Source organism: Coregonus clupeaformis, unplaced genomic scaffold (assembly GCF_020615455.1).
Source record: "Coregonus clupeaformis isolate EN_2021a unplaced genomic scaffold, ASM2061545v1 scaf0083, whole genome shotgun sequence".
NCBI classification, from domain to species: Eukaryota; Metazoa; Chordata; class Actinopteri; order Salmoniformes; family Salmonidae; genus Coregonus; species Coregonus clupeaformis.
In genome coordinates, this window is record NW_025533538.1 from 336,760 (window position 1) to 359,290 (window position 22,531).

Here is a 22,531-nt window from a genome sequence, read left to right on the forward strand (position 1 = left end):
TGTCTGTATTTTTTTAGAGTTATGGGCACCTATATGGACAATCTGTATTGATATCAGTTGCATTTATTTGATACGATATCGGTTTTATACAAAACATTGCAACTGTGTAAAGGTCCACTTCTCTGTTCACTTCCGCGGCTCTCTGAAGGCAAGAGAACTGCTTGCTTGATCGCCTGTTGGGCCAAATGTGTACATTCTGGGGGCCTAACCTCAGAGTAATTGTATTAGTATAAAATAATATAATTGTCCAAAAAAATTGTACTTAAAATATATCCCGGTATTTGTATTATTATGTATTTTTTGCTCATCTTTATCAAGGGTGGTAGAGCATGGTACTTGTAGCCCCAGGGTAGTGGTTTTGAGTCCTGGGACCAACCATAAATAAAATGTATGCACGCATGACTGTAACTCGCTTTGGATAAAAGCATCTGCTGAATGGCATATATTGTATTTGTGATTAAAGCAAATATTTCATAATGAACTTTGATTTTGCATGAATGACTTAAATAGTGAAAGATGTGTTCAAAGCCAATGAATGAATGAAAGGTTCTGAACATAAGACAGAAAGTATTAAAACTGTTTTGAAAATGTATCACTATTAAACACCTGAAATTTGCACCAAACACTGAAGACAGTGAGCCTGCACACTTTAAAGTTGTTTTGGTATTGGTAGCTTTTACAGTTTTGGCGCTACATGTGCCAGCTGAAAGATAATAATAATAATATGTCGGATGTCAAAAGTTGTTCTTGCTTTCAGCAAGCACATCTGATTATAATTGATAAAAATGTTCCATCCTCTTCCTCGCCTTTCGAAATGTCATACAACAAATGTCTACATGATGGCGCTATAATAAAGGAAATGAAAGGCAAATGCGCAATCGTTGCGCAAGGTTGACGCCCATGAAGTTCACAAACAGTTCCGTCAAAGATGGCGTCCCAGCGTCGGCAGCTGATGCAAAGCGTAAGACAAAAATAATTTCTCATTTTTATAGACGTGCTTATTGATAACCAACTCCAGTCACATTTTGTGTTCGAATAAAGTAATATAGCTCACCAAAAGACAATTGAAACAACTAGTTCACGAACCCCGTGGGGGTGCGCGGCAAGCAACAGCATCTGCCGCTAGCTAAGCTAGCCTAACGTGGCTAAAAACATTGCTAGCTTAGCCAGCTAGAAAACTAACTAAGTTTGTGTTCTTTACTTGACAATTTATATGTATTTAGCTAGCTACTATTTAAGGGGCGTTTCTCTTAGCCACAGGGGTCAGTTGAGTTATATCCAAATCCAGTGGCGGCTTCTGAAAAAATACTCAGGGGGGGCAATTTTTCTGATGATTTAGGTGACCTACACACATTTTAAAAAAGATATGTCCAGCAACAACATGAAGACAGGGGCAGCATATAAGTAAATACCAGAAGCATTTATTGACTGATCTCAAAAGTGTTGGCTTACAAAAGCAAAATAAGTTATCACAGTAAAAATAATCAAGGGTGTTCTTTCACATTCCTCAACACTGCATAAACAATATGCATTTCCATAAAACACCTCATCTAATTGTGCCACAAAGTTGACAAGTCCAAGAAAAATACCAGGGTTGGTGGAGCCCTCAGTTTCATCTTTGCCTCGCAAAGCTAACTCAAACACTCCGCAAAACTTCACACACTGGATTAGCCGGCTGAGGATGTGGCGGTTCTTGCTAACCTCATCGTTGTGGCGGCGGACAGCTAGCCTGTATCCCTCATCCAGTTGTGGCAATGTTCACTCTCCCCAAAGCAGACAATCTCAAACAGCTATCCATGTGGGTCTTTGACAGCTCATGTTTCTTAATCTTTTCTGAAAGATGGTGCATGTCCGTTACACCAGTCGCTGTCCAAGCGGTGCTGTCTGCCGTGCCGCCTTCAGGGTGAAAGAGTAAGCAGGGGTAGCAGAAGACTGCATTAGCTACATCGCAGCCTGCTAGCCAGGTTTTTCGTTCGTACCAATTTTTGGAAAATCCTCAGGTGTAGGACTTTCCCCCTTTAGTAGAAACCTGTTGAATTATTAAATTTGGTCTGGGAGGTCCTAATTGTTTCGTTGCCAATTTATCTTGATTTGTTCGCCGACAAAAAGGAACTTCTTTCAAAGAGACAATCGAGTTGCACTGAACGCTAGCCATCTTGACAGTAGTACGTGAATTGATTGACGCTGCTACCCGCTCTTTTCTTAGTTACGTTAATGGTTATGTTACGTATGACGAAAGCGCGTAAGTGCAAGCCCTCCCGGAACCCATAGAGATTGTATTGAAAGCTCTGATATTTGAAAAAAAATGATTTTACATGAGAGTCTATGAGAGACTTCTGGGGCGATTTTCAACCTGACTGAAATCGCCCCAAAAGGGGCGGGGCCATTTGAAGCACGACTTTAGCCTGATTGGACATTTAGTGGCAGATCAGACGTCTAGATTAGAACACTGATAACTACTGTTGCCGTGATATAATTGATTAGAAAAAAAATCCCTTCCTTTTCCCGTTTGGCAGTGCGTCGCCCATATCGCCCTAATGAACACACCGCCCCTGTCCAAATCATTGGTTCTATCTAGCTAGCCAATGGTAGTGAAGAAAGGGACATTTTCTGAACACACTTGACTTGTTCGTTTTCTGTTAATATTACACTGTTTGAGGCCAAGTTTTTATGTGAATACTGTACAGTTTCTATGGTCGTCAAAGCCTAAACTGAAGCAGAAGTATGAATCTGTGTTTTCCCACAGCATCAGAACAGTATGATATGGGTCTCAAATCTAGTAGGAAACAATTAGCAGGCCAAGTAGCAGGACAATTTCAATGGTCGTCAGAAAAGTCTGAACACTAAAACCATAGAATTAGGTTACATAAGTAGGATCTCTATGACTAACTAGCTAATGTCATTGTTCAATCTCCACCATGGTAGCATCAGAGCTGGACTGATGACCTGCCCCTGTGTCAGATGTGTGGGGTGGGCACGGCCCCCAACTGTACCTATGGACCCGACGGAAAGGACACCCAGAGCCACCCCAACGAGGACGGACACTTCAGGTTCAGGTAACTGAGACACCTGAGCCTGATTCACACTTTAAGGCCAAACCCAGCTGTACTGTCCTGGCCTGGTTACACATCCACCATAGCTATGGGAACCATGCTGGAAAAAACATATTCAAGCCAGCATAGTATGGTTTGGTTTGGCAGTCTGAAAAAGGGTGCTGGAGCCATAGATGAATCCCTGTATACCAGCGTTGCTGGTGGTACTGGAGCCAATTGCTTGGTTCATAGAACCAGGGTTACATCAGTAACCTCTGTTCGCCAACAGATGTGGTTGTAATAAACAGAGCGGTTTCTATTTTCTTCCTACAAATGTGGCTCTATCTTTTGAACGGTTGATGAGCACATTACTGAAAGATAAGACTCTCAGAAACATGTATGTGTCTTCTGTTTCCCTCTACAATGCCCACAAGACTCATTTAGAACATAGTGGACAAGACGCTACATCAAGACTGGGGGGCAGTAACTAGGCCCTATCGTTCTACACAGAAGATCATACAAAATTATTGCCTGATGATCTTCTGAACTTCCCAATACCTTTTTGATGCATTTCAGTCACTTCAAAATAGGGCTAGAACTTTAGTATCATGGCAAGTACACAAAACATGAAGCAGATTTAACTTCTTTAGGAAAACAGCCCTTATGTTGGAAACAAACAATATTTATTGACATCCAGAGTCACATGTATTTATTTTCCAAGCTATAGCACACAATATTTTACATACAGCAGGTTTTTAAAGGACCGGAGAGTCAAGTCTGCTTTGTGTTTTCATTTTTGTCATTGAAACAATATCGCAATACTGGTATCGTCTCGGCCCTACTTCAAACCATTCTTCCTTCATATTGATATACTGTCAAAAGTACTGTCAGACTGATTTGTAATAGACTGTCATAGCCCCAATTAAAAAAGTAAACATTGGCCGTTGTTGATTACATCACATGTTTTACATGGTGGGGTCTAGACATTTTTTTAAATATCAAAATGGGGTCGTGGGGCAAAAAAGGGGAACCCCTGCTTACATACTCACACTGACCAAGGCTTGTGATCTGTGCAGATAACACAGCCAGTAAGAGTTCTAGGAATATTGTCCAATCAGACATAAAGAGTTGTCTTCTGTCCAATCAGAGGTGAGGATGGCTGTTTTCTGTACAGGGTTAGAGTGTCCAGCTTTGTGTCTCAATGTGTGAGTTCGTTTTGCATGCCCCGGTGGGTGGAGATTAGGACCAATGGAATGGTCTAAAATAAGCAAACTCCGCCCACACAGGGAACCGGGCCATGCAAAACAAACTCGACCAGTGTCTCACAACAGACCAATCAAATATAAGAGTTGTTCTTGTTTTGACCAATCAGATAAAGAGTTGGTTCTTTCTGTCCAATCAGAGGTGAGGATGGCTGTTCCCTGTACGGAGTGTTTAATGGGTTTGATGGGAGCAGAGTGTCCAGCTTCGTCTCTCAGTGTCTGACAGCAGAACTGCTTCTGGGACAGCTCAACTCTACACACACTGACGCTGATGTCCGCAGAATTCTCTCACAGGTAGGCGCGCGTGTGTGTGATATCGACTGTTATGTCTTTGAATCAGCGTGTCTGCCTGCCTGTCCGTCTGTCTGTCTGTCTGTCTGCTCTAGGTAGTACGCAGCCAAAGAAGCATCATATCATAAGAAAAGCTATTTGAATGTTTATACCATTGGTTCTGTTGTTTTATCCTAAGGCCTTCGACGTTGTAGAGAAGAGTTACTTTGAGACAATCGGTGACGCTCTGGCAGAAAAGGCTAATATACAATCTCAGCTACCTGAGGTAAGCATGGCACTCTGTCACTCACTCTCACAGTGCAGACTTGTGACGTATTATAGCGTGTTAAGTTTTGTACTACTGTTTGATTCCCAGGAGATTGAACTTAGATTTAGGAACTTTTTGCACCGTTGATTTCCATGGCAACCACAGTTTTAATTCATATTAGAATGTACTCATTGGGAATCAATATAGTCTCATTAGCCGTTTAATCGATCTTAACTAACCTTCCTAAATCTCTTTCTCTCTCCTATTCCCATCTTCTACTTTTTTTGCCCACCCTCATCCCTCTCCCTCCCCAACCCCTCCCTCCCTCCCTCCCTCCACCAGGGTGTATCATTCCACCAGCTGTCCCCCCAGAGTCAGAAGCTTTCTGAGAGGCTGAAGGAGCTGGAGCAGGAGGTGTCTGGTGGAGCTACGGCTGTGGTGGCTCTGATACACAATAACAAGCTCTACATCGCCAACGTGGGTACGTACTGTTGTTCAACACACACACACACACACACACACATACACACACATACAACAACACGCACAGACACAGGAAGCTCACATACACATCCAGGGGCACAGCCTTGCATGAACACAACCACAGCCACGTAAACACACAGGCACAATTAGATATTCAAGCCAGCATAGTATGGTTTGGTTTGGCAGTCTGAAAAAGTGTACTGGAGCCATAGATGGATCCCTGTATACCAGCGTTGCTGGTGGTACTGGAGCCAACACCTCCTAGTCCTCACTGACCTTTTACACACACGTTCAAATTATATTTACTGCTCTGATTCAAAACGCATGTTAGAAATTATATTCAGAACGTCAACAGGCTTTGTTCCAGCCTTTCTGCCCTGTAACTATTTTCTTAGTCAACATCTGTGTGTGCGTGTGCGTGGCCATGTGTTTCTACTGTCTACATCTGTGTGTGTGAGACCCCCCTCCCCCCGAACCAGAGAGTGGAAAAACATCTAAATATATTATTTGAAAAAAATCCTAAAGCCAGACCACTCTGGTAGGAAATTAGAATTCTAGCCGAGAGCCAGAAAGAGATTTCTGAAATGAACACACACACATTCCTGAGGGTTTCACCGTGGGTTGATATAACAACCAGACCCATTCTCGTAATCATTTCTCATTAGGTCATTACAATAGGCCTTAAACCATCTGTCTGGCTATTCCATACAGACGTGTGTGTGTCAGTCATTGGGTCATAGAAAAGAAACTCAACTGGTGATGTAAATCCTCCATAATTGTAAAGGATCTTTTAAAGCTACGTTTTGGTCTCAACAATTCCAGACTGGCCATTTGGGGTCCTTTTTTCAGCCCGTGGTTAGCCGTCTCTCTGCCTGTCTCAAATTGGGATTTGGGGGCCAAATAAAAGGTAAAGAAAGCAGGGGGAGGAGTGAAGGGGAAAAAGACCCTTGGGTGTTTGAAGGGTGGAATAAGGACAGAAAATGATTTATTTAGGGGGGGGGGACTAAAGGCTGTTCATTACGGGGGAGGGGTGGAGAGGGGAAAAGAAGGAGACTGTTCAGTCTATCTCACCAGCTTTGTACGGGTCAGGGGTCAAAGTGGAGAGGTGACCTTGGCAATGAAACGGAACCTTTATGGGAGAAAAGTGTTTCCAGCTGTGGAGAGTCACCTGACTCATTCCATAGTGTGTGTGTGTGTGTGAATCCTATCGGCTTGTTAGGTTGTATTTCTGCTGAGATGTGACAGATAGGGTGTAGAGGTTGTTGCAATGCCATGGTCAGGAACACAAGACGTTAACAACATCTCCTCTACCATTATGCTAACCAAGCTAATACCCACCAGCATAAAAACCCAAGAGATCTTGATTAGTTTATTTGATTCTAATCAACCGGTCTTAAAACCAGAAAGACCAATTAATAGACAATTACAGCCATTTAATTCGTTAATTAATTCACATTTTAGTCTTATCCAGAGCGACTTACAAGAGCAATTAGGGTTAAGTGCCTTGCTCAAGGGCACATTTACAGGTTTTTCACCTAGTCGGCTCGGGGATTCAAACCAGCAACCTTTCGGTTACTGGTCCAATGCTCTTAACCGCTAGGCTACCTGCCACCAATGAAGTAATTCATAAGTGAGGTCTCCATTACAGTGACTGTTTCAGACTGGTTTCAATGTCAGGGATCTTAGTGATAAGGTTGTTGGGGTCAGCTGTACTTGCAGCTACTGCAGCCTTTTAATCAATCAATGTACCAATAATCAACAAAATGAAATGAAATGGTATTATTATACAATACTGGATTATGTTCTGTTTCTGGTCCAGGTACCAACCAGACTCTCTTACTGTATTGAATTTTTATGGGTGGTTGTGTTGTGGTCCAGGGACCAACCAGACTGTTTGTATTGTGGTCTAATGGTTGTGTTGTGTTCAGGTACCAACCGGGCCCTGCTGTGTAAGTCGACCAGCGACGGTCAGAACCAGGTGATCCAGATCGGACGACCTCACACCACAGAGAACGAGGACGAGCTGCAGAGACTGGCTGGGCTGGGTGAGTTACACACACACACACACACACACACACACACAGGTCGTGTTCCCCTGCTCAGATGTTGCTGACGTATGCCAGGTCTTACATTGCCTGGATAGGTATTTTACGTATCAGCTAACCATATCATATGTTATAGCAGGGATCATCAACTAGATTCAGCCGCGGGCCAATTTTTTCTTGAGCGGATGGTCGGGGGGCTGGAACATAATAAATAATATATATTTTTAGACTGCAAATTGACCGCAAGAAGCCTAAACAGATATAGTATCTGACTAAAACATAATCATTTCAAACCTTGATTACATTTGGGAACATTGTCCTGCGTAGGGTGCCGTCTTTCCGATGGGATGTTAAAACTAGTGTCCTGACTGTCTGTGCGTGGGAATATTTGCAAACAGATTTCCAAAATTAAAATCAATTGGAGCTGATTTCCTGGTGTTTTTACAGTCTTACAAACATACACTCCACCTCTCCCCTACCTCTCTCTCTCTCTTTCTGTTCTCTCGCTCTCAGCCTCTCTCTCACCCCAGGGATAATGATTAAATAGCTTGTGTAATTCATTTAATTATTAAAGGTAGACTCAGCGAAATGACATTGCCACGAGCAGCAGCACAGATATTGGGATGCGCTAGATGAAAGACATGGCTCTCACACGGTCACACACAGTGTCTGTGCATGGGTTCACTTCATGCTGTTACAGCCTGGTAACTACGGGACTAAAACAGCTGAGGAGTTGAGCCTTGCGCTTCAACGCACTTAGTTGTTGTGGAAATTGACCCACCATGCTGTTTTACTTTGTGCACCTACGTCATATCTCTGAGTCTGCCTTTAAAATGGAATGGGGGTCAATTAATTGGAAAACACAAACCCTGGTTGAAGGTGACCTCTTCTCCTTCCCCTCTCCTCTCTTCTCTTCCCCTCCCTCTCTTACTTTCATCACCTCCACCTATCTCTCCCATCTCTGCTTCATTCGTCCTTTACGTCTGCTCTCCTCATCTCATTCCTTTCTTTCTGTTTCCTTGTTCCCTCTTTCACTCCCCTTCACCTCTTCTCCTCTTCTCCACCTCATCCCCTCCTCCCACCCTGTCTTTTCCCCCATCTCATCCTCCACTCCCCTTCACCTCTCCTCCGCTCTCCTCTTCTCCACCTGATCCCACTTTTCCCCTCATCTTCTCCTTCCCCCTCCTCTCCTCCCTCCATCTCCCAGGTCTTGATGTGTCTGGTCTTCGTCAGGCTGGTCTGATAGCTGGTCAGAGCAGCACCAGGAGGATTGGAGACTACAGGGTTAAATATAACTATACAGATATAGATCTGTTGAGGTAGGCGTACACAGACACACTAACGCGTGTACATGCATTTACACACCCACACACACACACACACACACACACACACACACACACACACACACACAAAGGCTCAGAACTTCAATTTCCTGCTGTCCTCTGTAGCTGAGCCAAAAGGATGAAAATAAGGCTGGATCTTTGAATATGATTAAACTCATCCACAGAAAAATGCACTTAATTGAGTTTCCCATTGGATTTCTTCAGTGCTGCATAGCGGCAGGTAGACTGAGTACGAGATTTCAAGTGGAAAAACGCTCCACTTTCATATTTGTATTTATTAAGGATCCCCATTAGCTGCTGCCAAGGCAGAAGCTACTCTTCCTGGGGTCCAGCAACATTAAGGCAGTTATATACAGTTGGAAATATTACATGACGTTACATTTCATAACACTTTACCCTATACATTTAGTGTGTTCCCTCAGGCCACTATCACATATTTACAAGACAACATCCATGTGTACGTGTGTGTAGAGTGTGTGTCTTATCAGGTGTATGTGTGCCTGTGTGTGTGTCTTCACAGTCTCCGCTGTTCCATAAGGTGTATTTTTATCTGTTTTTTAAATCTGATTCTACTGCTTGCATCAGTTACCTGATGTGGAATAGTGTTCCATGTTGCCATGGCTCTATGTAGTACTGTGCGCCTCCCATAATCTGTTCTTGACTTGGGGATTGTGAAGAGACCTTTAGTGGTATGTCTTGTGGGGTATGCATGGGTGTCCGAGCTGTGTGCTAGTAGTTTAAACAGACACCTCGGTGCATTCAGCATGTCAACACTTCTTACAAAAACAAGTAATGATGAAGTCAATCTCTCCTCCACAATGGGCCATGAGAGATTTACATGCATTTTATTAATGTTAGCTCTCTTTGTGGCACCTGACTACACGACTTAACAGTAGTCCAGGTGCGACATAACTAGAGCCTGTAGGACCTGCCTTGTTGATAGTGTTGTTAAAAAGGCAGAGTAGCGCTTTGTTATTGACAGACTTCTCCCAATCTTAGCTACTGTTGTATCAATATGTTTTGACCATGACAAGTTTACAATCCAGAGTTACTCCAAGCAGTTTAGTCACCTCAACTTGCTCAATCCCACATGATGTATTACAAGATTTAGTTGAGGTTTATGGTTTAGTGAATGATTTGTCCCAAATACAATGCTTTTAGTTTTTGAAATATTTAGGACTAACTTATTCCTTGCCACCCATTCTGAAACTAACTGCAGCTCTTTGTTAAGTGTTGCAGTGATTTCACTCGCTGTAGTAGCTGACGTGAATAGTGTTGAGTCATCTGCATACATAGCCACACTGGCTTTACTCAAGGCCAGTGGCATGTCTTTAGTAAAGATTGAAAAAAGTAAGGGGCCTAGACAGCTGCCCTGGGGAATTCCTGATTCTACCTGGATTATGTTGGATAGGCTTCCATTAAAGAACACCCTCTGTGTTCTGTTAGACAGGTAACTCTTTATCCACAATATAGCAGGGGGTGTAAAGACATAACACATACGTTTTCCATCAGCAGACTATGATCGATAATGTCTAAAGCTGCACTGAAGTCTAACAAAACAGCTCCCACAATCTTTTTTATCAATTTCTCTCAGTGTAAGTGCTGAGCTTGTAGAATGCCCTTCCCTTTAAGCATGCTGAAAGTCTGTCAATTTGTTTACAGTAAAATAGCATTGTATCTGGTCAAACACAATTTTTTCCAAAAGTTTACTAAGGGTTGATAACAGGCTGATTGGTCGGCTATTTGAGCCAGTAAAGGGGGCTTTACTATTCTTGGGTACTGTAATTACTTTTGCTTCTCTCCAGGCCTGAGGGCACACACTTTCTAGTAGGCTGAGATCAGGCCTGGGCAATTATTTTCCATGGAGGGCCACATTAGAATATATTTTTGCCATCGTGGGCCTGAATCATATTACAGGATTATACATCATGTGTATGACTGTGTTGACAGATATATCTACTGTAAATCATGTCCAGATATGCTACTTATTTTACTTTTTTAATATGCACAGAAATTAACCACATCCATTACTCCAGGAGGAGTAATTTTCCCTTGAAGGCTTTGACAAGGCTGTACATCTGATGTGCAAAAAGGCCCTTCTCTTGTAGTTTGGAATTCAGTTCATTCATGAGGGCCATGATGTCCACGGTGAAGGCAAAATCAGCCAACCATTCTTTATCTTGCAGTTGAGGGAAATCCACATATTTTCCATTCATTTGCAAAAACTCAGCAATCTCCGACTTCAGGTCCCACACCCTTTTAAGCGCCTTCCCCAAACTCAGCCATCTCACGTTTGTGTGGTAGGGGAGAGCTGCATGACCCGACTCTGTCTCTTCCAACAGTGAGACAAACTGCCTGTGGTTTAAAGATTTTGCTCTTATGAAGTTTACCGCTTTAGTGACTGTATCCACAACATGGCTCATTTTCAGAACACAGTTACAAAGCACCTCCTAATGAATAATGCAATACAGGAAAATTATTTTCTGATCTGGGTTCAGCTCAGCTACTTGATCTTGTATCCTTTTCAAAAGGCCAAAGTTTTTTCCTGTCAAGGTTGGGAACACATCAGTGGTCACACTGGATAACTTTTCAAAACCCAGTCCCAGCTTTGCTACACACTTATTAACCTCCTCCAATAAATATTTCCCTGTGTTTGTGCTCTTCATTGACTGCACTGAAGCAAGCTCCTCTGTAATTTCAAAGTCTAGAGTTATGCCTCGTAAGAATGTCAACAACTGCGCGTGTCACGTGCATCACTGCTCTCATCCAGGGCCAAGGAGAAATGGGTGAAATCCTTTACCCTGTCTTTCAACTGTTGTTCCATATTTACATTTAAGTCATTTAGCAGACACTCTTATCCAGAACGACTTACAAATTGGTGCATTCAACTTAGGATAGCCAGTGGGACAACCACCACTGGGGGAGGGGGGGTGTGTAGAAGGATTACTGTTAGATTATTCCAGGTATTCCTTAAAGAGGTAGGGTTTCAAGTGTCTCCGGAAGGTGGTCAGTGACTCCGCTGTCCTGGCGTCGTGGGGGAGCTTGTTCCACCATTGGGGTGCCAGAGCAGCGAATAGCTTTGACTGGGCTGAGCGGGAACTGTGCTTCCGTAGAGGTGTCACTGTTCGTCTTGACAGGGAAACGTTTTCAAACAGCTCTTTCTTGTCGGGGCAAAGTATTGCTGCAGAGTCCTCAGCGAATGGCTTGCTATGTTTAGCAATTCTGTGGGACAGTACATAGCTAGCTCTCGCAATTCCGTCGTTTGCTGAATGCAGTTTTGTGAAAAGTCCTTGCTGCTTTTGCAACTGAGAAAGCAACTCTTTCGATGCACTTGCCCTCTGCTCAGAAGACAAATTCCTATATTTCTCTGCATGCTTCGTCTGGAAGTGTCGGGACAAGTCGTAGTCTTTCAAGACAGCTATGCTCTCGAAGCAGACAGCTTTCCCTGATACCTCAATAAATATATATTTCGATGTCCACTCTTGCTGGAACATCCTACATTCATTGTCTACTTTCCTTTTCTTTGAAAAACTCATTTTTGCGCAATTTCTAGCTAGCTACTATTTGTAACTGACGTATGTGTCAGCCTGTCAGTCACTGTCTGTCCTCGTGCAGTTGTTATTTATGCGTGCCTTCAAAATAAATGTCCCGCAAGCGGTGGGAGTTAAATCATTACACAAAGGCGAGCATTCATTGGGCTTTTAATTTGAATAGCAAATACGTTTTTCAAAACTTTACTATTGCAAATTCTTTATGTGATCTGAGCATGATTCCGTGGGCCGTATTGAATCAGGTCGTGGGCCGCACACGGCCCCCAGGCCGGCCTTTGCCCAGGCCTGGCTTAGATTGAAGATATGGCAAATAGGAGTGGCAATATCGTCCGCTATTATCCTCAGTAATTTTCCATCCAAGTTGTCAGACCCCTGTGGCTTGTCATTGTTGATAGACAACAATAATTGTTTCGCTTCTTCCACACACTTTACGGAATTCAAAATTACAATGCTAGTCTTTCATAATTTGATCAGTTATACTTGGATGTGTAGTGTCAGCATTTGCTGCTGGCGTATCATGCCTAAATTTGCTGATCTTGCCAATGAAACAAATCCTTAAAGTAATTGGTAATATTAGTGGGTTTTGTGATGAATGAGCCATCTGATTCAATGAATGACTGCAGCGTCTGGTTGCTCTTCATTACACACCACAGACCAACAAGTATTATTTACATCAACAACATAGGAATCACTACAAAACTTATTGTATGACCTCTTTTACACTATATTAGGCCCAGCCTTTGGAACTTTGGTTTTCCTAGATATGGCTACTATGTTGTGATCACTACATCCGATGGATTTGGATATTGCTTTAAAGCAGATTTCTGCAGCATTAGTAAAGATGTGATCAATACATGTTGATGATTTAAATCCTGTGCTGTTTGTAACTACCCTGGTAGGTTGACTGATAACCTGAGCAAGGTTGCAGGCACTAGTTACAGTTTGAAGCTTTCTCTTGAGTGGGCAGTGTGATCAAAGCCAGTCAATATTTAAATCACCCAGAAAAAAAAATATATATATACAGTGGGGAGAACAAGTATTTGATACACTGCCGATTTTGCAGGTTTTCCTACTTACAAAGCATGTAGAGGTCTGTAATTTTTATCATAGGTACACTTCAACTGTGAGAGACGGAATCTAAAACAAAAATCCAGAAAATCACATTGTATGATTTTTAAGTAATTAATTTGCATTTTATTGCATGACATAAGTATTTGATACATCAGAAAAGCAGAACTTAATATTTGGTACATAATCCTTTGTTTGCAATTACAGAGAACATACGTTTCCTGTAGGTCTTGACCAGGTTTGCACACACTACAGCAGGGATTTTGGCCCACTCCTCCATACACACCTTCTCCAGATCCTTCAGGTTTTGGGGCTGTCGCTGGGTAATACGGACTTTCAGCTCCCTCCAAAGATTTTCTATTGGGTTCAGTTCTGGAGACTGGCTAGGCCACTCCAGGACCTTGAGATGCTTCTCACGGAGCCACTCCTTAGTTGCCCTGGCTGTGTGTTTCGGGTCGTTGTCATGCTGGAAGATCCAGCCACGACCCATCTTCAATGCTCTTACTGAGGGAAGGAGGTTGTTGGCCAAGATCTCGCGATACATGGCCCCATCCATCCTCCCCTCATTACGGTGCAGTCGTCCTGTCCCCTTTGCAGAAAAGCATCCCCAAAAAATTATGTTTCCACGTCCATGCTTCACGGTTGGGATGGTGTTCTTGGGGTTGTACTCATCCTTCTTCTTCCTCCAAACACGGCGAGTGGAGTTTAGACCAAATAGCTCTATTCTTGTCTCATCAGATCACATGACCTTCTCCCATTCCTCCTCTGGATCATCCAGATGGTCATTGGCAAACTTCAGACGGGCCTGGACATGCGCTGGCTTGAGCAGGGGGACCTTGCGTGCGCTGCAGGATTTTAATCCATGACGGCGTAGTGTGTTACTAATGGTTTTCTTTGAGACTGTGGTCCCAGCTCTCTTCAGGTCATTGACCAGGTCCTGCCGTGTAGTTCTGGGCTGATCCCTCACCTTCCACATGATCATTGATGCCCCACGAGGTGAGATCTTGCATGGAGTCCCAGACCGAGGGGGATTGACCGTCATCTTGAACTTCTTCCATTTTCTAATAATTGCGCCAACAGTTGTTGCGTTCTCACCAAGCTGCTTGCCTATTGTCCTGTAGCCCATCCCAGCCTTTTTATCCCTGATGTCCTTACACAGCTCTCTGGTCTTGGCCATTGTGGAGAGGTTGGAGTCTGTTTGATTGAGTGTGTGGACAGGTGTCTTTTATACAGGTAATGAGTTCAAACAGGTGCAGTTAATACAGGTAATGAGTGGAGAACAGGAGGGCTTCTTAAAGAAAAACTAACAGGTCTGTGAGAGCCGGAATTCTTACTGGTTGGTAGGTGATCAAATACTTATGTCATGCAATAAAATGCAAATTAATTACTTAAAAATCATACAATGTGATTTTCTGGATTTTTGTTTTAGATTCCGTCTCTCACAGTTGAAGTGTACCTATGATAAAAAATTATAGACCTCTACTTGCTTTGTAAGTAGGAAAACCTGCAAAATCGGCAGTGTATCAAATACTTGTTCTCCCCACTGTATATATATATATGTTTTAGTCATTTAGCAGACGCTCTTATCCAGAGCGACTTACAGTTAGTGAGTGCATACATTATTTTTTTTATTTTTCATACTGGCCCCCTGTGGGAATTGAACCCACAACCCTGGCGTTGCAAACGCCATGCTCTACCAACTGAGCTACATCCCTGCCGGCCATTCCCCACCCTACCCTGGAAGACGCTGGGCCAATTGTGCGCGACCCATGGGTCTGGATTCGAACCAGGATCTCTAGTGTCCTCGTGCACAGCTAGCACTGCGATGCAGTGCCTTAGACCACTGCGCCACTCGGGAGTACATCTCTGTTGATATCACATACGTTATCAAGCATTTCACACATATCCAGATACTGACTGTTGGTGGTCTATAGCAGCTTCCCACCAGAATGGGCTTTAGGTGAGGCAGATGAACCTGTAGCCATATTACTTCAACAGTATTTAACATGAGATTCTCTCTAAGCTTTACAGGAATGTGGTTCTGAATATAAACAGCAACACCTCCACCTTTGGCATTTCTGTATTTTCTGTAGATGTTATAACCATGTGTTGCGACCACTATATCATCAAAGGTATTATCTAAGTGAGTTTCAGAGATTGTCAGAATATGAATGTCATCTGTTACTAGAAAAAAAATGATTTAATGAACCTTATTTCTTAAGCTACATATGTTAACGTGGGCTATTTTTAGCACTTTTCTGAGATGCTTGATTGTTTTCATTGCTTTACTGGAAAGCTTAGCAGAAGTAGACATGCTCATGTTATTTATGTTAGTGCAGGGTGAGCTGCACACAGTGGACTTCTTACTAGGGCACACTGCCTCAGTGCTAACAGTATAACTCTTGTTCATAGGCACATGATTACTGCATACAATAGCTGTAGGATCCACTTTAGATTGTATTGTAGATTGGAAACAACGTTTTGCTGCACTTCCTCTTATCTCATCGCTCTCTTTTCTCCTTTCTTTCCTTTCTCCTCTCTCTTTCACTCGCTCTCACTCTCCTCTATCGATCTGTCCGTCTTATTCCTTCCTCTTCCTCCATGCCCTGCCCACGACCATCAGTGCCGCCAAGAACAAGCCAATCATAGCAGAGCCGGAGATCCAGGCCAGCCAATCGTTAGAGGGCGTGACGGGCTTCCTGTTGCTGATGTCAGAGGGGCTCATCAAAGCCCTGGAGTCCGCCCACGGACCAGAACAAGCCAATCAGGTGGGTGCATTCACTTATATAATGAACCACTTAACCAATACATTCACAACAAGCTTCTTTGATAAAGACCTCGGTCCAAGGAGGACAGTGCTAGTCTTTCCAATCGTCATAGTTCACCACCACCTCTTACTCTCCCTCTTCCCAACTCCAACATCATCCACCCCTGTCTACCTCTCCTCCTTTGCCTCCCTCCCTCCAACCGTCTCTCTCCCCCCTGATTTCAGTTGATATCCCCATGACATTAAACATTGCAACATTTTCCCCTCTCTCCTCCCCCTCTTCTAGGAGATGGTAGCTATGGTAGCAGCAGAACTAGCCCAACAGGGAACCCTGGAGGCCGTGGCCCAGTCGGTGGTGGAGCGGGTCAAGCGGCTGCACCACGATGTCTACGCCAGCGGACGCCAGAGGGCGTCCAACTGCTCCCGCCACGAAGACATGACTCTGCTGATACGCACACTCAACTACACGCTGGCCGACGGCGCGCTCACACCCACACAGGGTAGGTGGAGGAGGCACACACATACAGAGAGCAGAAACCCTCTCATCTTCAACATGATCAACTATATCAGGCCAAATTGTATTGATTTCACCTTTATTTATTTAACATTTATTTATTTGACCTTTATCTAACCAGGTTAGTCAATTAAGAACACATTCTTATTTACAAAGACGGCCTGGCAAGAGGCAAAAGGCCTCCTGTGGGGACGGGGGCTGGGATAAAAACTAAAAACAATGTAAGTCTAAACAGACAACACAGACAGAAGACACTGGCAACAGCACAAATATAACTGCAAACAAACTGTGTGTGTGAAGGCATGTTTGTTTGTAGCTCAGCTGGTAGAGCACGGCGCTTGTAACGCCAAGGTAGTGGGTTCGATCCCCAAAAAATGTATGCACGTATGACTGTAAGTCGCTTTGGATAAAAGCGTCTGCTAAATGGCATAGTATTATTATTTATTATAAAACAACAGGCTTCCTTACATAAGTGAATGCAAACTAGTGACATGGGGTTACAACTAGAAACAGCTACAACCTGTTCATCTATTTGTCCTTTGAACTCCTCCAGGGACACCAGGTCCTGGAGTTTTAGGTTGGCTTGGAGGGGGCTGAGTAATGAAAGGATTGTATGTTTTCTCATTTCGTGCTAGAATAGAGGATAGATAAAATGGCAGTTTTCCTTAAATGGCCTTCTGAATAAGAATGTAACAGTGTTTGAGCCTGCGTGTTGCTACTGATGTCCAGCTGACTGCACTGTAGAGATCACAATGGTGAGTTAGACGTCTCTGCATAATACAGAGTCAAGAGCCTTCAGTAGAGCTTGAGCCTTGCAGATGAGGGTCTAACTGAGTTATACCTCAGTTCATATTCTTTATAATTATTCTCATACATTCAAACAGTCTCAAGATGCATTTCTGGTCGTCTGCAGGTAGACCTCAATACCAAATGAACAGGAAAGCTTGAATTCTTCATCTAATTCCAGCTAATTGAATTAACCATTTTACTTGTGTTTTACTATGTTTCTAGGTGGTCGTATCTACCCAGTGTCGGTGCCCTACTCCAACTGCCCCAGCAGCACCAGTAAGACCAGCGTCACCCTCTCCCTGGTCATGCCTTCTCAGGGGGGTACCCTCACCAACGGGACCAACACAGCCTCCACTCTGGAGGAGGGCACACCCACACACACGCCTGGGTAATAACACCCACACACACACCTGGGTAATAACACCCACACACACACCTGGGTAATAACACCCACACACACACCTGGGTAATATATATCATATATGCCGTGTAGCAGATTTATCCATAGCAACTCACCCAAAGCGCACACACACACCAAGCTAATAACACATACATACACACACCAAGCTAATAACACATACACAAACACACACACACACCGAGCTAATAACACATACACACACACACACCCCAACGGGACTAACACAGCCTTTTCCCTGGAGGAGGGCACAGATAGCATACACATGCAGGCTTGCTCTCACACACGCATGCTAGTGCTGGGTGTTATGGCCAACACATCATATCACAATATTTGTGTCATTTTTTAAGGTGTTTATGTTTCTGAATATAAAAGTTGTAAATATGTTTTATGAGTAGAGCATGACCCTTGCACGGCAACAAATGAAATGAAAGTGATTTTAATGGTATATAGTAAAAAACTGTATTGTAAAAATCCATACCGGTATGTGGATCCATACCATTATACTGGTATTCACGATATATCGCCCAGCCAGAATGCATACACACATGCGCGGTGTGCACCGAGCTTAACCCACATTTCCACCCTGGCTTGATTTGGACGACTTTTGCAGGGATGGATGATCTTGTGTTCTTGGCCATACTCCAACAAGTGTAGACGATGGTTTCAAAGCCAGTTGCATGGTTTTAGTTTTAAGTTCATTTTACATTTTCATTTGGGTTTTTTAGGGTCATTTCAGATCAACCGTAGTCTGTAGTTGTTGGACTGAGCAAAGACCAACACGTTCTTCCATAGTTACTTTATTTCCTTTGATTTTGACGTTATGTTGTGGTTAGAGACGTGTGCATGCCCCTGTTCTGAATCGTTGATTGCTTCATTCCTCCTACCATTCTTTTCTCTCCTTCCTTCTTTCTTTTCCTTCTCTGAATCTCCTCCTAATGCTCCCTCGCTTTCCCATCCTCCATCTATTATTTCCCCTGTTTCTTCTACTCACCTTTCCCTCCCTCCATCTCTTTCTCTTCACCTCCTTTGTCACCTGTAGCACTCTCCCTCTACCCAGCGTCGTCCGCCGTTCCTCCCTTGACATCCTCCAGTCTATAAATGAGCTCTGTCTCTCCCCTCTTCCCTCTCTTCCCCCTCTCCCCCCTCGCCCTCTCGCCCCCCTCCCGCCCCCTATCCCACCCCGCAGCCAGAGTCCCACCACCACGCTCCAGTCCTCCATCAATACCCAGACTACCCAGAGCTCCAGCTCTTCTTCAGGAGACGGAGGCAGCCTCTTCAGGTAGGTAGCTCGGTGGGGTTAGAGAAGGGGACCGGTAACCGAAAGGTTGCCGGTTCAAGTCCCGGGCGGGATGGTATCTATTCTGTTTCTAGGAAGATTATATTCACTAACATATCCATTGTATTGTACTCTCTCCAGACAGCGTGGCAGCCAGGCTGTCCAGCCAGACGAGACAGGACGGGTCCCACCCTATGTTGACTTCACTCAGTTCTACCGGCTGTGGGGGTCGGACCTGGGGACACAGGGGTCCTCGGCCGGGCTGGGGCCTCAGTGATGGAGGCGGATGGGAGGAATGGATTTTTGTGGGGACAAGGTTTGGTGTTAATAGAGTGATAACTGCTCTTTTGAGGGAGGGAGGTATAGGAATGCATTGGAGGGGATGTGTGATGGATTTTGTCGGTGCAACTGATATGGCATCCTTGGGTAGAAAAGTATATATATATTTTTTTACTTTATCACAACTATTCCTTTTACAATAACTGATAACATGTTTGTTACATGCCATGAAGGTAATGTTATTGATGGGTCAGGTGGACAACAGTTATGCAGGTAGGAGGGCTGTTTGAGGATCCGTTTTGCTTTAGATAACAATGAATACGATTATATGGACAGGGGTGACCTGATCCTAGATCAGTGTGCTTAATCTGAGATGCTTGATACATACGGCCCCAGATCTACCTGAATGGACTGAATTGACTCCCAACAGACAGTCAGTGAGTGTATGTTGGCTGGCGTTTGTAGCTCCTGTCACCTGCTCTCTATCAGTCTGTCTGTGAACAAGGGAGGGCGGTGGGAAGGAGGAGGTGGGGTTAAGTGCGGATGACACATTACATAATTAGCTGACAAGTGAAGGGACTCATCTCAGCTGCTCTTGTTACTGTACCTCTCCTTTGATCTCTTTCCCCTCTTCTCTCTCTCTCTCTTTCCACCCAACCCCTTTCTCTCTCTTTCCACCCCACCCCCGTTCTCTCTACTTGCCTCTTCCCTCTCTCTTTCTCTCCTCTATCCATATTTGGTCTAGAGAGTTGCTCATTGGAGGAGAGATGGGCAGTTAAGGTGATTTTTATTTGAATATTTTTTTATAGTCATGAAATCATGTACATCTAATGTATGTTTCTTTTATGTATGGTTATATATTTTATGTATATGTCAGGGTTAGGGTCACTACCATTTCAATTTCAGAAAGTGAACAAATTCCAAAGTTCCCTCATTGAAAAGCATTGAAGAGATTTGGAATTGAAATGTCAGTGTACTTAATCGATGTGGACGTTGATTACGGCAGCACCCTCACCTCTCTTATTCAGAGGGCTTGGATTCAATAAATACACAAGACACATTTCAGTTGAATGCATTCAGTTGTACAACTGACTACGTATCTCTTTTCCCTTCCTGAATTGAAATTCAATTGACCCTGAAGCTTTATATATGTTTATGTATGCTTTATACATGTTCTGTATGTTTTGTCTCCTTGGAGATAGGGTGCATTGTGAAAGTAAATGATAGAAATAAGTGTGACTTCTGCGATGTCGTTTTGACTTCCAAATCCTTCTACTACTGTCTCTTGTTTACATTTACGTTTTAGTCATTTAGCAGACGCTCTTCAACCTTCAACTACTGCCTCTTTTACATTTGTCATTTAGCAGACGCTCTTCAACCTTCAACTACTGCCTCTTTTACATTGACATTTTAGTCATTTAGCAGACGCTCCTATCCAGAGCCACTTACAGTAGGAGTGCATACATTCCCATACTTTTAATAGCCAAGTAGGTGATCAAGGTATAGAAAGGTTTTGTATTACATTGATTTCATTGGGCCCAATCTGACTGAGTGAACTAAGTGACTGAGTGAACTAAGTGACTGAGTGAACTAAGTGACTGAGTGAACTAAGTGACTGAGTGAACTAAGTGACTGAGTGAACTAAGTGACTGAGTGAAGTGACTGAGTGAACTAAGTGAGTGAGTGAGTGAACTGAGTGAGTGACTGAGTGAACTAAGTGAGTGAGTGAGTGAACTGAGTGAGTGACTGAGTGAACTAAGTGAGTGACTGAGTGAACTAAGTGAGTGACTGACTGAGTTAAATAAGTGACTGTACCTTGGAGAAAGAGAGAACAGGGAGAAAAGATAGACAGGCTAAGTTGTCTTTTAGAGGGAAAGAAAGAAGGAAGGAAAGAAAGATTGAAAAGAGGTATAATCCTTGATTCAGCAGACTACCTTTCAACAAGCAAGTAAACAGACGTCTGTGCCTTGAGCTACAGCCCCGCTCAGTGTCAGATTTAGGAAGTTCTCACACTTTACACACAACTCTTCTTTGTCAACCCTCTTTAAATAAGTAGCTTACGGCATATGTCTGTGTGTCCCAAATAGCACCCTATTCCCTATATAGTGGAGTACTTTTGACCAAAGTAAGTGCACTATAAAGGGAATCGGGTATAAAGGTAATAGGATGCCATCTGGTCAGAAGTACATATAAAGGGAATCGGGTGCCATTTGGGACGTAACCTTTGAACGGTAATTACAATGTTATGATGAAAACGAGTTGAGGAATGGAACATTCAATGTCAGTTACTCTTGGGAATATCTTTGGATCAAAAAAAATATATATTTGGCTTAAATCTTAAAAACAGACGTTTTGAATTAATTATTCATGAAGGTAGGGCATATAGTGTCAGGTGCAGGGTTGAGATTGCTTTATGGATTATTGATTAGCTCTATGAATAAGTATTTAATCGATCGAAATGTATTGCTTACAATAAAAGCAATTGGAAAGTAATTTCAATGTCTATCGATCTACCGTCGTAGTTTAGAGGTCAAAAGGGGGAGTTGATTGATCAATCAGCCTGTTTATTACATTTACATTTTAGTCATTTAGCAGACGCTCTTATCCAGAGCGACTTACAGTTAGTGCATACATTTTCATACTGGCCCCCCGTGGGAAACGAACCCACAACCCTGGCGTTGCAAGCGCCATGCTCTACCAACGGAGCTACACGGGGCTGTAAACATCCCAAACAAAGGAATCACAATGTATATCTTTCTATCAACATAGTCTAAAGATGTAGAAAGGAGCGTTTTAATTTTTTCAGAAATATCTTGGTTGTCTTTAGCTTTAGTTCTGGGGCGGTAAAAGTGTGAGTAATGTGTGTCCTCGTTCCACAGAGAGAGCTCTCTTTCCTTCGCATGTTTCTGTAACCCCCTCCCCCCTTGAATTCAGTTCTGAGATTCAGACCCATCTCAAGGGAAACAAGCTCCCGTCTCTCTCTTTCTCTTTGTACAGCAAAATAGGCTATTACTTTCCAATGTCCTGCCTCGGTCCTCGGCTAGTAGGCCTAATGTGCAGTGCCGTGATGAATTCAAGACATGAATGTATGCATAGTTAAAACCCAGACATAAAACCAATCCTCAAAACAGGCTGACTGCACAGACAATTCCACCATTCT

The 22,531-nt window shown here is 43.4% G+C and overlaps 1 protein-coding gene across 1 annotated transcript; it reads left to right on the forward strand.

The window, feature by feature from the left end:
• The first annotated feature begins 895 nt into the window (after positions 1–895).
• On the forward strand, positions 896–20,610 carry tab1 (TGF-beta activated kinase 1/MAP3K7 binding protein 1). Its single transcript, XM_045213157.1, has 12 exons — positions 896–961; positions 2,926–3,056; positions 4,435–4,588; positions 4,764–4,850; positions 5,175–5,313; positions 7,244–7,360; positions 8,568–8,679; positions 15,949–16,093; positions 16,379–16,592; positions 17,618–17,783; positions 19,003–19,095; positions 19,234–20,610. The coding sequence occupies exons 1-12, from the start codon at positions 929–931 to the stop codon at positions 19,367–19,369; spliced, it is 1,527 nt and encodes a 508-aa protein (XP_045069092.1). The 5' UTR covers positions 896–928; the 3' UTR covers positions 19,370–20,610.
• Positions 20,611–22,531: the final 1,921 nt, after the last annotated feature.